Source organism: Protomyctophum bolini (genome assembly GCF_963924005.1).
Source record: "Protomyctophum bolini genome assembly, chromosome: 18".
In the NCBI taxonomy this organism is placed as follows: Eukaryota; Metazoa; Chordata; class Actinopteri; order Myctophiformes; family Myctophidae; genus Protomyctophum; species Protomyctophum bolini.
The window spans coordinates 25,752,418-25,768,401 of record NC_137879.1 but is presented as its reverse complement, the minus strand read 5'-3'; the positions used below and the strand labels follow the sequence as shown (position 1 = coordinate 25,768,401).

Below are 15,984 nucleotides of genomic sequence, written 5' to 3'. Positions count from 1 at the left end.
ATTTTGAATTGCAGTGGGCCGTTTGTCTCCATTGGGCACGCGTCCTGTTGTGAGGATGGGATGTGTCCTTTGGTTTTGTTGCAGGTCTCATTCTGTTACCATTTGCAGTGTTTAATGCCTATACTGGGTGTGTCAGGAAATCAATAACGGTGGATGTTGTTTACTGATTGTGGACAAGAAAGTGCATTTACTTGAGTAATGTACTTTTTATGAGTATTGGTACTTTACCATTTGTACACTCATGAATTATGGGGGTTCCTGAAATAAAAAAAGATTGAGAACCACTGCTATTGACCGTATTTATCCCGAACTGCTGCTGTAGCTAACAAGTCAGAGCCACAATGAGAAAATTACACTCACTTCCTGGAATGGGTTCCTCTTCAGCTATTGGCTGGCTTTCTAGGTGATCCTCAATTTGTTCGGCCTCCTCCTTTTGTTCCGCAGAGTAGAAGAGCAGAGATGAAAGTGGGATGATAATTAATGTACAATATTAAAATATAACATCTGATGTGTTTAAGAAAATAATTGAAGGAGCATACGAAACCGGGGACAATTTATTTGATTGAAGTTTGATAGGGTTGGACTAGACCTGGGCTGATGGTAAAGGGATATAGAAGGACTCGGAGTCAATGCAATTTCCGCAGAAGTTTAGCAAAAAACACACACGTGTGTGTGTGTGTGTGTGTGTGTGTGTGTGTGGGTGTGTGTGGGGTGTGTGTGGGGTGGGGGGGGGGGTTGTACCTCGTGACAAGGTGATTCAGAGATGCTACTGAAGCTAGATCGACTCATCTGAGCCAGCGATGTCCCATAGCGCAATGCCTCGTACACAGGGTCAACACTACCCTTACCTGCCTCTGCACAGACACACGCGCACACACACACACACACACACACACACACACACACACACACACACACACACACACACACACACACACGCATAAAGAAGACACACACAAGGCATGAGGTAATTAAACAGCGTATACATAATGTCCTAAATGACACCAACTACCAGAAAATATGCACACATGCACGCACAGACACACGCACACGCACACACACACACACACACACACACACACACACACACACACAGCAATCTGTCACGTGGAGATATCCAGCGCTGGAGGTGCTCTCACTCACCTTGGGCAGCAGGCACCTCTGTAACCACCCCCAATGGATCACTGGTCAGCAGAGGAGAGCTGAAGTTTCGCCTAAAGGCCCCCGTCTGTGACACGCACGCACGCACGCACGCACGCACACACACACACACACACACACACACACACACACACACACACACACACACACACACACACACACACACACACACACACACACACACACACACACACACACACACACACACACACACACATATATTCAGATACACAGACAGGAAAACGATGGGAGAACAGAAAAGGAACAAAGGAGGATAAATGTAATTTGAGGCTGAAATATGAATCCAACTTCCTCTTTTCCCTTGTTCCTGTCATTGTAAGACAATAGTATTGTGGCTTCCCTGGTGCGTGCGTGCGTGTCCACGATGCTGTCACTGTATGGCTAGAGACAGGCTACTGGGCAAGCAGAGAGGTGGAATGCTGTGCTAGCATGCTGCTAACTGATGAGTTACTGTAGTTGGGTTGCTTTATCTGCTGTATATATAAGGGCTTAAATTGGAAATAAATCAGCATTGCGATACCAATTCTATACGAATTTTCAGGTGATCACCATTCACATTAGACCTTTTAAAAGGCCTAGTGTCAACCGAAGCAGGATAGGGACAGAACCTTTCATGTCTGTGTCTGTAAGGTACTGTATACTACAGGATATTTTCTTTCCTTTTTAAACCTTTTTTGTTGAACAAATATAGCCTATAATGACTCCCCCAAAATAGGGACGCCAGGCTGAAAGTAATTATTGTGCATTTTGGTTGCCAGTGTGACACCAGGGCTGTTTTAATCCCAAACATCACCAGACAGTTCGACTCTGGCTGGCCATCATGTCCTCTCTCTGACCTTGATTTCTTGTCATTATCTTATTTACAGTAAATAGCCTATAGCACGAAAAAACTGAAAAGTAATACCATCAGATATAGAATCTGAATGCAAACAAGGGTTTGTGTTCACTGTCTTGGATCTCATTTTCTCCTTTGGGAAAGATGCGTATAGCAGCGACCCAATCTGTGCAGAGGAATTCATAAGTAATGCATGACAAGTTATCTGTCTTTTCATAAAGACAAATCATTTCATTTCAGGAACATGTATGTATGTTGGTGGCCAAATAACCTTTGAATCACATTTGACTCCTTGCCAGGTTCCGAGGATGATTTGCAACCTCTGTACAAACATTTTGACAGATACTAATAGTCCTATTTATTGTAAACAATGTCTGGAAACAACATTTCCCTTTGATGTAGCACGTTAATCGTATGACCGTAACATGGTTCAAAGGTAGAGGACAGACCGTAGCAGAGTTCTGGATCTTTATTAGGGATGTCCCGACTTCTTTCCTTCCCGATACCACAATTTCTGTGCCGATACTGATACTGAATACAGATACCAGTGTTGTGATCTCGTGTTTATAGCTATCTAGCTATATATCTTGTGTTGTGTTTATACAGTAGCAGACTCCTCGCTCAAATGTGCACTTGCAGTTTGGGGCAACTCGAATGCAAACTCCACCGATACTTTTCCAATACGAATACAGTATCGGGACATCTCTAATCTTACATAAATTCCACTCAAGCTGCTTGCCCTGTGTGGGGACAGTGGGGAGTATCAATTTTCAATTTATAGACATTTAGCACACACTCTTATCCAGAGCGACTTACAAGTATACGAGATCAGAATGTGCAGAGTAAGCATTGACTCTAATAAACGAGGTAAATCATCAGAGTGCAGAGAGAGCAGTGTAGCGCCTCAAAGAAAGTAGGATACTACGTAATAAACAATGAACCTACAGTAGCATCTGTCTAAACGACACACTATGTTGTTACATACAGTACATGTGTTGATGTTCACTTATTCCTAATTGGTCAGGTCACTGTACTTGCTCCACTCTTTACCCCCCGCTACACCAAATCCCTTCACCGGAAATAGCCGATGTACATGATCACAGCACATCGCCACTCACAACTATTTGTGAGCTTGTAGATTGGCTATTTCCTGCGAATGCCCCCCAGAACATATTATTAGGGGTTCTAGGTTTCAAGTGGTTAAAGTTGAATACAACATGTACATGTGATAAAGCGTGTATCTATTCTACGTCCAAGCATAGACATGGTAACGCCCCGTCTGCCTCTGATTGGCCTACCGACACTGCCCTTTTAGCCCGTCTAGCCCCCATGGTCTCACCAGACTGTCCTCCGATACGCAAGGTTACTCCGTGGTGGGAAATAATACGTACAAGAGAATGGCAGCTTTATTGGCACGCGCAACAGTAACTTGTAACTTTAATTTTTCTAGAAGTGGAAAACTAATAACTAAACTCTGCCGTTTGCTTTGATTGAATGTACTATGGTTGGATTTGTCTGTGTTCTAAATTAAAGCGTTAGTGTTAAACTAAATACTATTATACTAAAAAAGAAACACACACACACACACACACACACACACACACACACACACACACACACACAAACCAGCCACTTCTACACAGCTTACCACATACTGTAGGTGCCACAACATCTCTAATATCATTCCCTGGTAGACTTGAACTGAGTTCGAAGTCTTTGTGCACTGGTACAAGTCCAATGAAAACAAATCTGTCATCACCACAGGCAAAAGTGGACCCGATATTGGTGGGTGACTGTTCAGGGACCCATGAAGGATTGGCCATTCTACAAATTGCTAAAGTCATTCCAAAGTCAAATAATACTTCATGGCACAGAATCACAGAGGTACTCTTGTGGCTGCATTTAGTAATGTAACACTGGACTCTACAGAGATAAGTCACTCATGATAATTACTCTGGTATGTACCCTGTGTATCCTCTGGTCCCAGAGATACCTTCCAACCCTCCACAGTCAGCAGGTTCATATAGGATCACGTGGAACTTTTCCACAGATCTTATACTCTCAAAATGCAGAGTTTGCAGGCAAGAATGTTTGCCGTCTTTAATGCAACGCCAAACCCCCAAAACCCTTTTAGAATAGCATGACGGTTATGTGATTCATTCAGAGAGCTGTGGAATTAAGTTAGGACTCGAGAGTCGAGATCGTATCTTGTCTTGGACCAGCTGACTCTAATTTTCGCAAGGTTGGCTATTACAGATAGCTTTTACAGATTTACTGTCAATATTCTTCTTCTCTTTGGTTCATTCAGAGATTTAGCTGAGAGGGTTACTCTAGTAGCCAATTTTAATATAGGATTGATGTTATTACTTAATTATTTGAGCAATTTAAGCATACTAGTGGGGTAATTACATATTTTGAACACAGACCTACGTAAATACGTCTAAGTATCTCATCATCATTTGAGCTTGGCTTCAGAAGGCTGGTAATTATTTTGCCCATTTTGGAACTCCAAGAAGATGACACTTCTTAAAACTATCAACATTAATCTGTATTCCACTCATAATAATGACCTCAAGCTAGCAGCATTTTCTGAACAAGTTCTCTGAGGACACAATTGCTTCATACTCGATTTGGCTCCGCTCTAAATTGACTGCAGAACATTAGACCCCAGCCACTATACAGCACTAGAGCGGTAACTGTGTGACCTGGATCTGATTGTGTAAATACACAGTGACCAGTCACCCACAATGTTCACATTTCTGTCTCTGGTGGCGTTCGCCTAGTCAGAAAGTCTCCGAGGTTCAAGAACTGCCGATGCAAACTACGGCAAGGCAATGTGTTGTTTACTTTCTCCCCAGTGATGTCATTTTGTTATCATTCCCTAGACAAACTTAGTTTCGGCATGAAGTAAGCTGCAGCTGCAGCATTTATGTGCTATGGCAGAATATCCACACCCACTTGGGAGAAATATTGTCTGGAGTAATTATCTTTATAGGGATTTTCTTTCTTGCCAAACAGTATTACGTCAAGACCGACACCAGGGGGAGGCGAGACCAATTCAAGATTTCTCTGCCTCTATCCCATAAAGCAGGCAGCTCTCTTCTCTGCCTACAAGTATACTATTTACCTTTAGCAGACCTAACTCTGAGATAAACCACATGCTATCTAAATATCATTACATTGGAACTATAAGAGTGGCTGCGGCAGTGGCTCAGGAGGTAGAGCAGGTCGTCCAATGATCCCTGGATCGGCGGTTCGAATCCCGGCTCCTCCTGTCCACATGTCGAATTGTCCTTGGGCAAGACACTGAACCCTACATTGCCTCCAATGAGAAGTGGGAAGTGAGGACGCTGGTGTCATCTCCTAATGAATGAATGAATGAACCATTGTAAAGCGCTTTGAGCACTTGGAAAATCCCTATAAAAATGCAATTCATTATAAGATGGATAACTATGAGATAAATGGCATCTTAATATATGTACATTGAAACCATAAGCTACCATGCAGGTAAACAATGACCCCATCTTCTGTCTAGATCGATTCTCATTAAGTAGTAGAGAAAAACTGAAACAAAAGACATGAGTGACCAAGATATATATGCATGGTAGGTAGCCATATATCTTTCTGTCACTGCATCAATCGAGAGATAAGGGGTGCAGGGAGAGTGAAGTGGTAGGGGTGACCTCACCTACTCCATCCATCCATTCATCTAACTCATGTGGTTTTCAACCAGTGGTCCGGGGACCACCAGCGGTCCTTGAGGAGGTTCCAGGTGGTCCCCAGCTTAGTGATGGGAACTATTGAGTGTAAAATGAAACCAAATGGACCCGGGAGGGTGCATTTGGTTTCATTTTTCACTTTCAAGAGTTAACTTGACTTGACTTATTCCTGTAGGCTCCTAGGTGGAGCATAGGGCCGCAATCACACCCCACCATCGGACTCTGTTTTGAGCAGTTTTCTTCAGCTGGGCCCACGATAGTCTAGTCGTCTTTGCCTTTCTTTTACCCTGTGGATTCCAGTCCAGTACGTGCTTGCCTAGTGATGTTGTCAGTAGGTTTTTGGAGGGTATGTCCAATCCACCCCCACTTTCTCTTCTTCACATCCTGGCTGATGGAGTTTTGGTTGGTTTTCTCCAACAGGCTGGCATTTGACATATTTATATGTCAGCAATGCAGCAATGTTCTGTGCCTCCACCCATCCATTCACCCACCCATGCAGCAATGTTCTGTGCCTCCACTCATCCATCCACCCACCCATGCAGCAATGTTCTGTGCCTCCACCCATCCATTCACCCACCCATGCAGCAATGTTCTGTGCCTCCACCCATCCATTCACCCACCCATGCAGCAATGTTCTGTGCCTACACCCATCCATTCATCCATGCAGCGCTAGCCGCTCCATGCCTCCTGGCCATGGATGTATTGCTGCTGGCTGTCCCACAGTGCTGTGACCTTTCCACTGCGGTGAGAACTGCGGAGTCACTCCATCTGCTCTGGCATGTGTTGAGAACTCATCTCTTTAAGGAACAATTCAGTTCACCCTCCCCCCCTTCCTCCTCCTCCTCCTCCTCCTCCTACTCTCCGTTTACCTTTGTCCTCTAGTCTACAGGAACCCAATCCAATTCCTTTATCTTCCTGTCCTTTATTTAATGACCGTCACTGTGGATAAGAACTACCGTATATAAGCAATAGCTTTAATGTAGCTGTAATTGAGACGCAGAATGATAGATCATAACACATTGGCTAGGTTTTGCATACATGCACGCAATAATGTGATTATTGCCCACTTTGCATTTTGCACGTTCTGAGCGGTTTAGATGATTTGGAATGGACAGTTCGCTTTAATAACCTTGTTTTCATTTCATCATCAAATTACAAAATTTGCAAAACAGCAGATATACAACGCATCTTCTCGCGATACCACTCAAAACATTTTTTTGTGGTTACGTGTGTTATACGTATTTAACCACTTAAAAGTATTAACTAAAGCATGTGACTAAATAATAACTACTTTGGATCCATTGGAAAGCCGGTTATTCTCTCCAGTTCTTAACAGTTTTGGACATACAAGGTTTCCACCCGGCAGCGACGATATGTACATAGTTTAAGAAATGTGACTTAGGGTTAAGGTTAAGGTTAGAATAATGCAATCAGATTACTTGTACACATACAGTACACTAGCCTATAGCTACGGATTCATTTCTGTCGTCGCTTGTCAGACAATCACTTATTTTGTGTGCATAACTCAGCTAGTAGGACAAAGACACAGAACAGACAGCAGAAAAAGAGGGAGAAAGAGGGTGAAATCAACCAATGCACCGATCCAGACCAATTCTACTTCTCCATCATTCATCTCGTCTCTGTCGGGTGGAAACCTCATGTCCAAAACGGTTACTTTTCAGGATTAAAATGTACGCTTTAATGCTTTTGTGTGACGCCATAGTATATGATCAAGTAGGGCATTCATTTATGAAGAAAACACAAAAAAACAATGGAGATATAAAGTTCCTGCCCAACAGCAACGATATGCTACATCACACTGAGCGTGTGGGTTAGATGCCAAACCACATCCTAATCAGTCCTGCCCTGAATTTAATGAGGCAGCCTCAAATGTGAGCCAAATACCTTCTGGTCACAAAACTGGACAGCCGCACAAGTGCCCCTCATCTGAGCTTAGTTCATTCAGCACTTTTTGCTAATTTCAAAGGACATGCAAAGTGAAAACGGCAATAAGTGGAGCTTTGATTATACTGCGACATACTAGCGTCATGTCCAGGGGGTGTACTTGTACATCAAGCTGCCTCACGCTACAGAAACAGGACATAGGCTCCTGCCCTATGGGCCTCATGGCTCGGCAAGGCTACTTACTTTTGATTATACAGTAAAAACTGTCACAATTTTGTGTTTAGTGTAGTGTTTTTTATGTATCCAAATAGTTGCAAATGGATAAATTAACATTGTGAATCAAAGTGTGACAAAGCATCTCTGAGCAGTCTTTATTTATTTTGTATTCAATTGCTACAGTTCTTGGTTTCCATAACCTTGATGAGATTGTCTGTCAGGAACATGAATCTATGCAAGGTCTATGAGACAATAATGCTGGCTGTATCATTCACAGTGAAACGATGTGCCTGTCATTCAAGAGCCATTCAAGATTGAAAAGGGTTTATTTGTCACTCACTCATGGTGCGACAGGTTCTCTGTTACAACAGCAATACAATAACGACGAAGTAATAAAGATAATACTGGATGTAAGAAAAAGAAAAAAATAGCTTAAGACTAAAAATACAAAAAAGTATAGTATAGTATAGTAATGTGAAATATACAGAATATCATTGTTGCTGTGTTATCTACCACTGCCAAAACAGCAGCGGTAGATTGATTATACAGGTGACATGCCTGCAGAGTGGGGTTGTATCAGTTCACCTCATAGACACACTGACCCAAGATCAGCATTGTCTCTTTTCTGTTACCATTGTAAACATTTGTACCCATGTTGGACTATGATGTGAAGTGACGTATACGTGTGTTCTGAGTTTCATGGACCAAATGTGATCACCAAGGGGGTTATATGTGTTTTATTATAATTGTCCAACTGAGTAGTAGAAACGCCTCTGCAAAACCTGAGACAGATGATTTTAAAATTGTCCATAAAAAACATATACTTTTCTTTGCTTTCAGTTTCATCCTCATCTTTACTCTTCTTCTTCTTCTTCTCCAAAACTGTGCCCCCCTGGTTAGTCCAGACTGGCAGACAGTTCAACAGATGCAGTTAACTGCATGCCAACTAGTTTGGTTGCCCACAACTGCCAGTCCCACCCCTGACAGTTTTGTCATCATAACAATTAAATAAGTCTTAATACACAATGTTATTTGTTTAGTGTTCTAAGGAACAGCAATGTCTGTGGTCACCTATGTGTTCATGTGTCTGTGTGACGTTAATGAACACAAGTATGACTATTAGTACCAGTAGGGGCGCTGTTGTGCCAGAAACAGAGAGAGAGAGTGCTGCACTGTTGCCTGCTAATGAGAGAGAGAGAGAGAGGGGGGGGGGGGGGGGGAGTTGCACCACTCAGTTCACACGGGTGTGATTTTTAAATCATAAACCAGGCACCCTATGCTTGCTCTGGCCACCCATATAACCTGGTATCTATAGGAAGCTATTCTTATTCTGCTTCCATCCTACCTGTGTTTATACAAGTACTGAGCACTAGGCTTTATGTTGCCACTGCCAGAACTTTCTGTACAGAGACGGCAGAAAAGGCAGTTTCTGGAATGTGTTGAACGATTTAAAAATTGCTGAATTAATTACGCTAAATGCTTTTAAAATGAATTAGAACAGAAGACCTGCAGGCAGCGTCTTTCGGATGTCATTCAATTTACATTTTAGTCGCCAATATTGCAATTTGCTCTGCATTTTATGTAATTCTACCCTGTAATTTTTTTTAATCTTCCTGGAACTACTAAATTATTTGGAAGTATTTGTGGTGCTGCCTGCCTTTTTCTCTTTGTTAAATAAAAGGGAAAGGGAGTATTTTCTGGGACATTACAGTACAGCTTCTACTGGCTGCTCAGATGGCTTTTAGGGTTAGGAGTTAAGTGTCTTGCTCAGTGGCACTTCGATGTGTACTGGGTGAGTTGGTGGTCATACCAGCTACTTTTTTATTCCCAGGACCCCCACCTGCAACCATGAAAAAAAGCTAAAAACTCAAAGAGTTAAACTAACACTTGGGATTTTACTGTGTATACCATCAAATAAAGCCGAGGCCTGAGACGCCATAATTACAGTAATGGCCAATTCATAAACAAATAACGCCAGCGTGCTCTAGTAAGCCACAAAATTGAAATTATGAGCTCAGCAATAACAACACATGGATCCAAGGCAAAACGTCCACAGAGGTCTTATTTGCATCCGTTTATGTTTTTTCATAAACAGAAACTATTCACTTTGACTGTGGTCCACGAAGAAGCAATCCTGAACCTTGTGGTTAAATGCAAAAGATGTAGCTTTGAATCTGTCCATTCTCACATCCACACTATACAAAATACCCAGTGTTAATGTAACTCTAAGAGCCTTATGGGTCCATTAGCTATAGCTATAGATTTGTTCACATTCAGAATTAACTCATTAAAACTCGGAAAGCATCTGTGTCATTTTAGTTTTAATCTATACTTATGTTATATGGTACTAGGGCCTTACCCGTTCTAATATATGAACAGGAAATGATGTACAGTGTGGGTAATGAGATATAATAGATCCCATTGATTAGGAGGGAATTATTAATGGATGATCTTGGGAAATTGGGTTAAATTGGCACAAAATTAGTGTTATTAACTATAGATTGTCATAGATAGATAGATAGCTAGATTAATTTTATTTTCTCGCCGGCAGGGGGGGGGGGGGGGGTCATTGCCTCAGTAATGTAACTTTGGGAGTGTAGCCAAATGGACCAGCTCATTCCATTTTGTGGTGTCGGCGCACGTAACGTTGTGGCTGCTAATTCACACGTCCTGGGCTGAATGGGACTCGAAAAAACCCTGTTGTATTTGTCTGGCACGGTGAAGGAGGTGGTGAAGGAGAGCAGTGTGTCACAAACTTTGCAAATAACTTTGGAGAGGAGTGTGACAACCGTGTGTAGTTAAAAGTTATATCCAGTAACGTTCGAGCAGTAAAACTTCTGCAAATGACTTTGGCATGGCTTTGTAGATGTTGGTAGAAAGAAGCAGGAAAGAAGTGGTAGGTGACCGTGTTGATCCGACATTTGGAATGGGCATATGTATCTCACAGCGTGGTGATGGGGATGGCCAATTCCAGCTCTGTTGATGCTGAGAGAGCAAACATTTCGCCCTGTGTAGGCTATTTCTGTGTCTGTGCACTCTGCACTGCACGCAGAGAGAGAGAAAGAGAGAGAGGCGTCCTGTGTCGGTCTCGGGGTGTCACGCTTGTAGTAGTCACTGTAGTATGCGCCATGGTGGGAGAAGGTTTCCCTGTGTGGCTCTGCTGCCTGCCTGGCAGGAGGAACAGTCAGCGAGAACGCTCTAACCAAAAGGGGAGGTGGGGAAGGCAAGGGGAATATTGGGGAAAACTGTGACCCATAGGCCTCACTCACACTGTTGCATACAACATGCATACAACATTTGTCTTGTGTCTTGTCCGTGGTTTGTGATGGGGGGAGGGGGGCAAGCAAACACAAGTGTTTGGTCAAACCACGTGACTTCCATTGGAAAAGCATTGGGGCGGCCATGAAACACAGGCAGAGCACAGCACAGTTGTTCTTTACGTGCGTACGAAGCCACATGGTTTGACAAAACATTTTTGACAACAGTGTGAGTGAGGCCATACATTAATCTGTGTCCCTCCCAACATGCATTTCACTGATGAGTTGTTTTTGACGAAAATGAATTAAATGAAGATTATTTTTGGTGTTTGTAAGCAGGCCTGACAGGGCTGTGCGGCGCTATAGGTTCCTTGAGGCTGTCCGTGCGTCGTGGCGTTTTGAGATGGCCGCCTAAGCGAGCAGCAGTCTTGCTCTGTGCTAAGGAAGTGTACAGACAGACAGCTTTTCTTAAATTTCGAATAGATAACATGCGTTTTTCAAAACTGGTTTAGAACAGTGGTTTAGTACAGTGGTTTAGAACAGTGGTTCTCAGAAATTCCCTGGCACAAAACATTTTGAAATGGGGGTCCGCAGCCAAATACTATGATTTTTAGGGACCTTGGCACAAAAACGTTTGAACTACTGATTTAGAAGGCCTTTTGTAGAATCGTCCTCAGGTATTAATCGGTTTAACTTTAACCCATTCAGTACGTGAACCCCTTACCCCTACTTTAGCTGTTGAAAAATAGCAGATCTACAAGCTCATAGCGCGGCACAGAGTGTCACCGTACGAGCTTGTAGATCTGCTATTTATTTTTAATCATGACATTTTTAAATCTTTGAATATAATTATTCTGTCAGAGCAAAGTTTTTAACTGAAATGTTTGCTTCTGGGGGCGTCCCTGGAACAACATTTTGAGATTGGGGTCCGCGGCCAAATACAGATAATTCTGGGGCTCCTTGACATGAAACGACTGACATAGAAAGTCAGTTTTTTCAGAAAACAGTCAGGATTTAGAAGGCATTTCTAGAATCGTCCTAAATGGGTCTAAATGGGTTTAAAAGGAGAGTTAAATCAGCAAAGTTTTTAGTGTGCATCCGGTCCAAGCTGCAGAAAGGCTAATCCTTGGTCTGATGAGTGTGCTGCGCGACGCACAGCATGCACCGCTGCAGGCTAGGACCACGGTCTGATGTGTCATAGCCTCGGGGGGACGGTGTGCGCCTCAAACACGACAAATTTCACAGTGAATTAGGCAGAGCAGCTGGTAGCAGGGAGATATTGATTTTCCGACAGACGTGAGAGTGGAGCATGGAAACATTTCATCCAGGCAAGAGAGATGTGGAGAGACGGAGAGAGGGGGAGAGAGAGAAAGAGAGAGAGATGGAGAAGAAGTGCAGTGCGTAACGTGTAAAAAGAAAAAACCTAAAAGAATTTCCATTCCGGTTCAAAAGGACAATATTTCATCACACTTCTGTGCATTCCCTGTGTCTCACACTGCTATCTCCTTCTTTATTTTATTTTTTATCCCATGATTTTGCAACCCATTTTTTCACCCAGTGTCAATTATCTAATGACTTCCTCTGCCAACCTGGGGGGGCAGCGGATTGGCCTTATGCTTCCTTCTATGCATGAGGAATTCAAGCTGCTTCTTTTCACCTGACGGGTGAGTTTCCCCGGCCGGACGTAGTGCGTGGAAGGAACATGTTATTCCGACCGGTTCCTTTTACCTCCATCAGGCGCCCTGGCTGGCCAGGGGGAGGTAGTTTAGAGACCAGGATTACTGCATGTTTTTACCTATCTACCCTAGGGGACATGGGGAGAACAGTCAAACTCCACACAGAAAGGCCCTTTTCCCAACCCCGCCTTGGGTATGGGAAACTGATACACACAGAATGTAGACACAACGCGTAAGAACTTTGTTTTGCAATGCAAAAGGTGAACTGAACATCTGGCATACAGCTGGGACATCCGTTATTCTAATTTGGGTCAAAGTGATGTCATCTAAAATATTGTCATATCTTCTGAAAAGGGCACAAAGTGTTTAATGTGTGAAACAAGCTGCTACATATTGACCAAAGCTGGGAGACATTTTCCGCACAATGTAGGTCCACTCAACCACAGACACAAAGGGAAATGTCAATAAATACAAAGCTACGCTGAGTGATCATGTATAAAGATCCTACATGAAAACCTGCTGACGCCGTTTGGTGGCACGTCAGCAGTTTATTCCCCCCGGATGTCTTATGACTTGAAAAAGGACAAAGAAATGAAGTGATTTTTGCGTGTCGTGCTGTTCAGTCTCAGTGCTGTCTCAGTGCTGCCTTTTCCCCATCTAAAGTATTTTTGTTTTGGTTCTGTTTTTGTGGCAGAGCTCCTAGCTGTGAACTATAACCAAGAGAGAAGCTCATCTCTCAAACAGCTCTCAGCTCATCAAACAAACACTTTGCAGATAGAACGAGGACATTTCAAGCTTTTCACACAGTTGCAATGTTGGTGAGTTTGACGTTGTTTAATCCAATCAGATAGGACTTTTCTGTTTGTATGTATGGGCTGTCAAAGGGAAATTGCAGATAGTTAACGCACCCTGCCAGTAACTTAACGCGGTAATATGGCCGCGGTGTGCATAATGGTCAATAGAGCATACATGCTGGTGTCTAGAGCCCCCATCTGTTCAGAGTCGTTCGTGAGCCTAAGTTCTGGGAACATATACAGTACAGCAGGTGAATATATTTTTATGCCTTATGTTATGTAAAGCACTTAGTCACCTCAGTCCTAGACAGCCTGATATGCTATTACAGTGTGTTCCAGGACGCTGTAATGTCAATATTTCTGTGGTTCTGGCAGGCTCCATTCTTGTCTGTGATGATCAGAACATTTTATTTACACTCACAATCCTGGAACACTGTGTGTCCCATATGAACACAGTGGATTGCATTAATCTCAGTATGGTGTGAAAATAGAAAAAGTTGCAGACATGAAACTTTCTGGAGATAGGCAATCCAGTAGACCTTTGCATTTTCTGTCAGCATTATATTATTGTCCTGTAGTAATGCATTTTAAAGTGCACATTGGTTTGAAAAGTCGACCCATTACGATAGTAGATGGACAGTATAAGTCGTTAGTATGTCATATTGACAACTTCAGGGACCATATGGGATTTATGGATTTATAGATATTCTTGGAGATCCACCGCTCCGACCAACTTCACACCAGGCACGGCTCTCCCTTGAGTCCTCATCAACACATGCAGCACGTTTGAAGCGATCAGTCAGATGGTTCTCGAGATTTGGGACATGCTTGCACGCACGCAGATATATTCTGTGCATTTATAGTGATGCAAACGACGTAGCCTATAAAACATTCAGTATCCGTACTTCAACTGACCGTGACCCGATTCTTCACTGTAACTGGAAACTATGTAGTGTGCATGTACATGTTTTTCAGTGAAGGCTAATGGTACTGTAGATCAGACTTACTTTGCCAGTGCAGGGTTGCTGGGAGAGCTCCGAAGAGCACCAAAGGTGAGCCCCTAACTTACAGGATTTACAGCGCAGACCCTGCTTAGAGTTCCCTGCAAAGACACAGACAATACACAGGTCTACATTAACCATTACATCAAACAAAGACCTCTCTGCGAGCAAATAAAAAAAAGTATTATGGCTTTATTATTATGCAGCTTCAAGCAGCAACACGATGATATGGCTTTAAGTGATAAAATGCATTGCGAACTGCATGAGATTGGTTTCTTTCGCCAAATGTTCACCCCAGAATAGGGATAGCCTTGCATGGCCAGACTAATAACACTGGGTAGATACATGTATTTAGCCCAAGGGTGGATACGGAAGGGAAAACAATGCCTCTGGTGATAAATCCGCCCCATATTTGCATACTGGGCCCTGATTGTTTCCCCACAACTTCGGGGGCAGCGAAATACAATCACAACCGAGCGGGACCAGACCTAATCTGCTGAGTGCTTTTTATTTATTTGAATTATTTTCACTGGCAGATTCGTCTGGTTTCCAGGCTAGAATAGGGATGCATAATTGTGTTAAGCGAGAGAGTGGTATCCTAGTGACTTGTGTTCTTCTCCGTGCATTCATGGGACCTACCCTGGATCATGTGTTTGCATCTCTGGCAGCAGGTGGGCCGGCGGAACACGTGCTCCTGGAAGCAGTGCGTCTTGACGGGCTTGGCCTGAGCCGTGGAGGTCAGGGACTGCGAGGGGCTGACGGAGGGCGAGTGCGACGACAGCGAGGGGTTGGGGCTGAGGGACGGTGAGAGGGAGGGCGAGCGCTCGTAGGCCAGCGGCGAGTCAGAGATGGGCGGCGGCGACGGCAGAGGTGGCAGGGGCTCGGCGATGAGGGTGGCGGAGAGGCGCGACGCGCTGTTGTTGTTGCGCTGGAAGAAGTTGTCCATGCTCTTGCTGCGCATCACCGACTTGAAGGACAGGGAGCGCTTCAGCCTCTGCAGCTGTAACGAGAAGAGGAGATTATGAGTTTGTCTGGTGGACTCCGAAAACAGAATCGGATGCATGCGTTGCCAAGTATGATGTTCATCCAAGGAATTGTCCTTACAGTCCTTGGCATCTGGTGCAGCGACAACCTAGCAAAGGACATTTAACAATTGATGCAAGACTGCTGACAAGATACTGTATATCCATAAATCACATTAGTGGAGCACTGCATTGTAAACAACAGGCATTCAGACTGTATTTGAATGGGCACACCAGCTATATGGCTATGTGACCCCCCAGTTTGATATGCATTAAGCTCCCCATGTGTGAGTTACAGGCCCAAAGTGTCCAGTTGGTCCACTGGTGGTCCCCCAGACCCCACGTTTAGGCTCTATGCTCCAGTCCTATTTACTTCA

General features: G+C 43.6%; 1 protein-coding gene across 1 annotated transcript in view; it reads right to left on the bottom strand.

Moving 5' to 3' along the window:
- The window catches only part of LOC308333510 (SH3 and cysteine-rich domain-containing protein 2-like), a gene marked incomplete at both ends in the record, with an annotated part of 43,381 nt that overhangs the window by 7,360 nt on the left and 20,037 nt on the right, over positions 1 to 15,984 (bottom strand). The window contains 5 exons of the mRNA XM_080789966.1: positions 361 to 424; positions 742 to 854; positions 1,144 to 1,228; positions 14,592 to 14,686; positions 15,225 to 15,585. Of these exons, the coding sequence (XP_080646092.1) occupies positions 361 to 424; positions 742 to 854; positions 1,144 to 1,228; positions 14,592 to 14,686; positions 15,225 to 15,585 (718 nt within the window). The remainder of the gene's footprint in view (positions 1 to 360; positions 425 to 741; positions 855 to 1,143; positions 1,229 to 14,591; positions 14,687 to 15,224; positions 15,586 to 15,984) is intronic.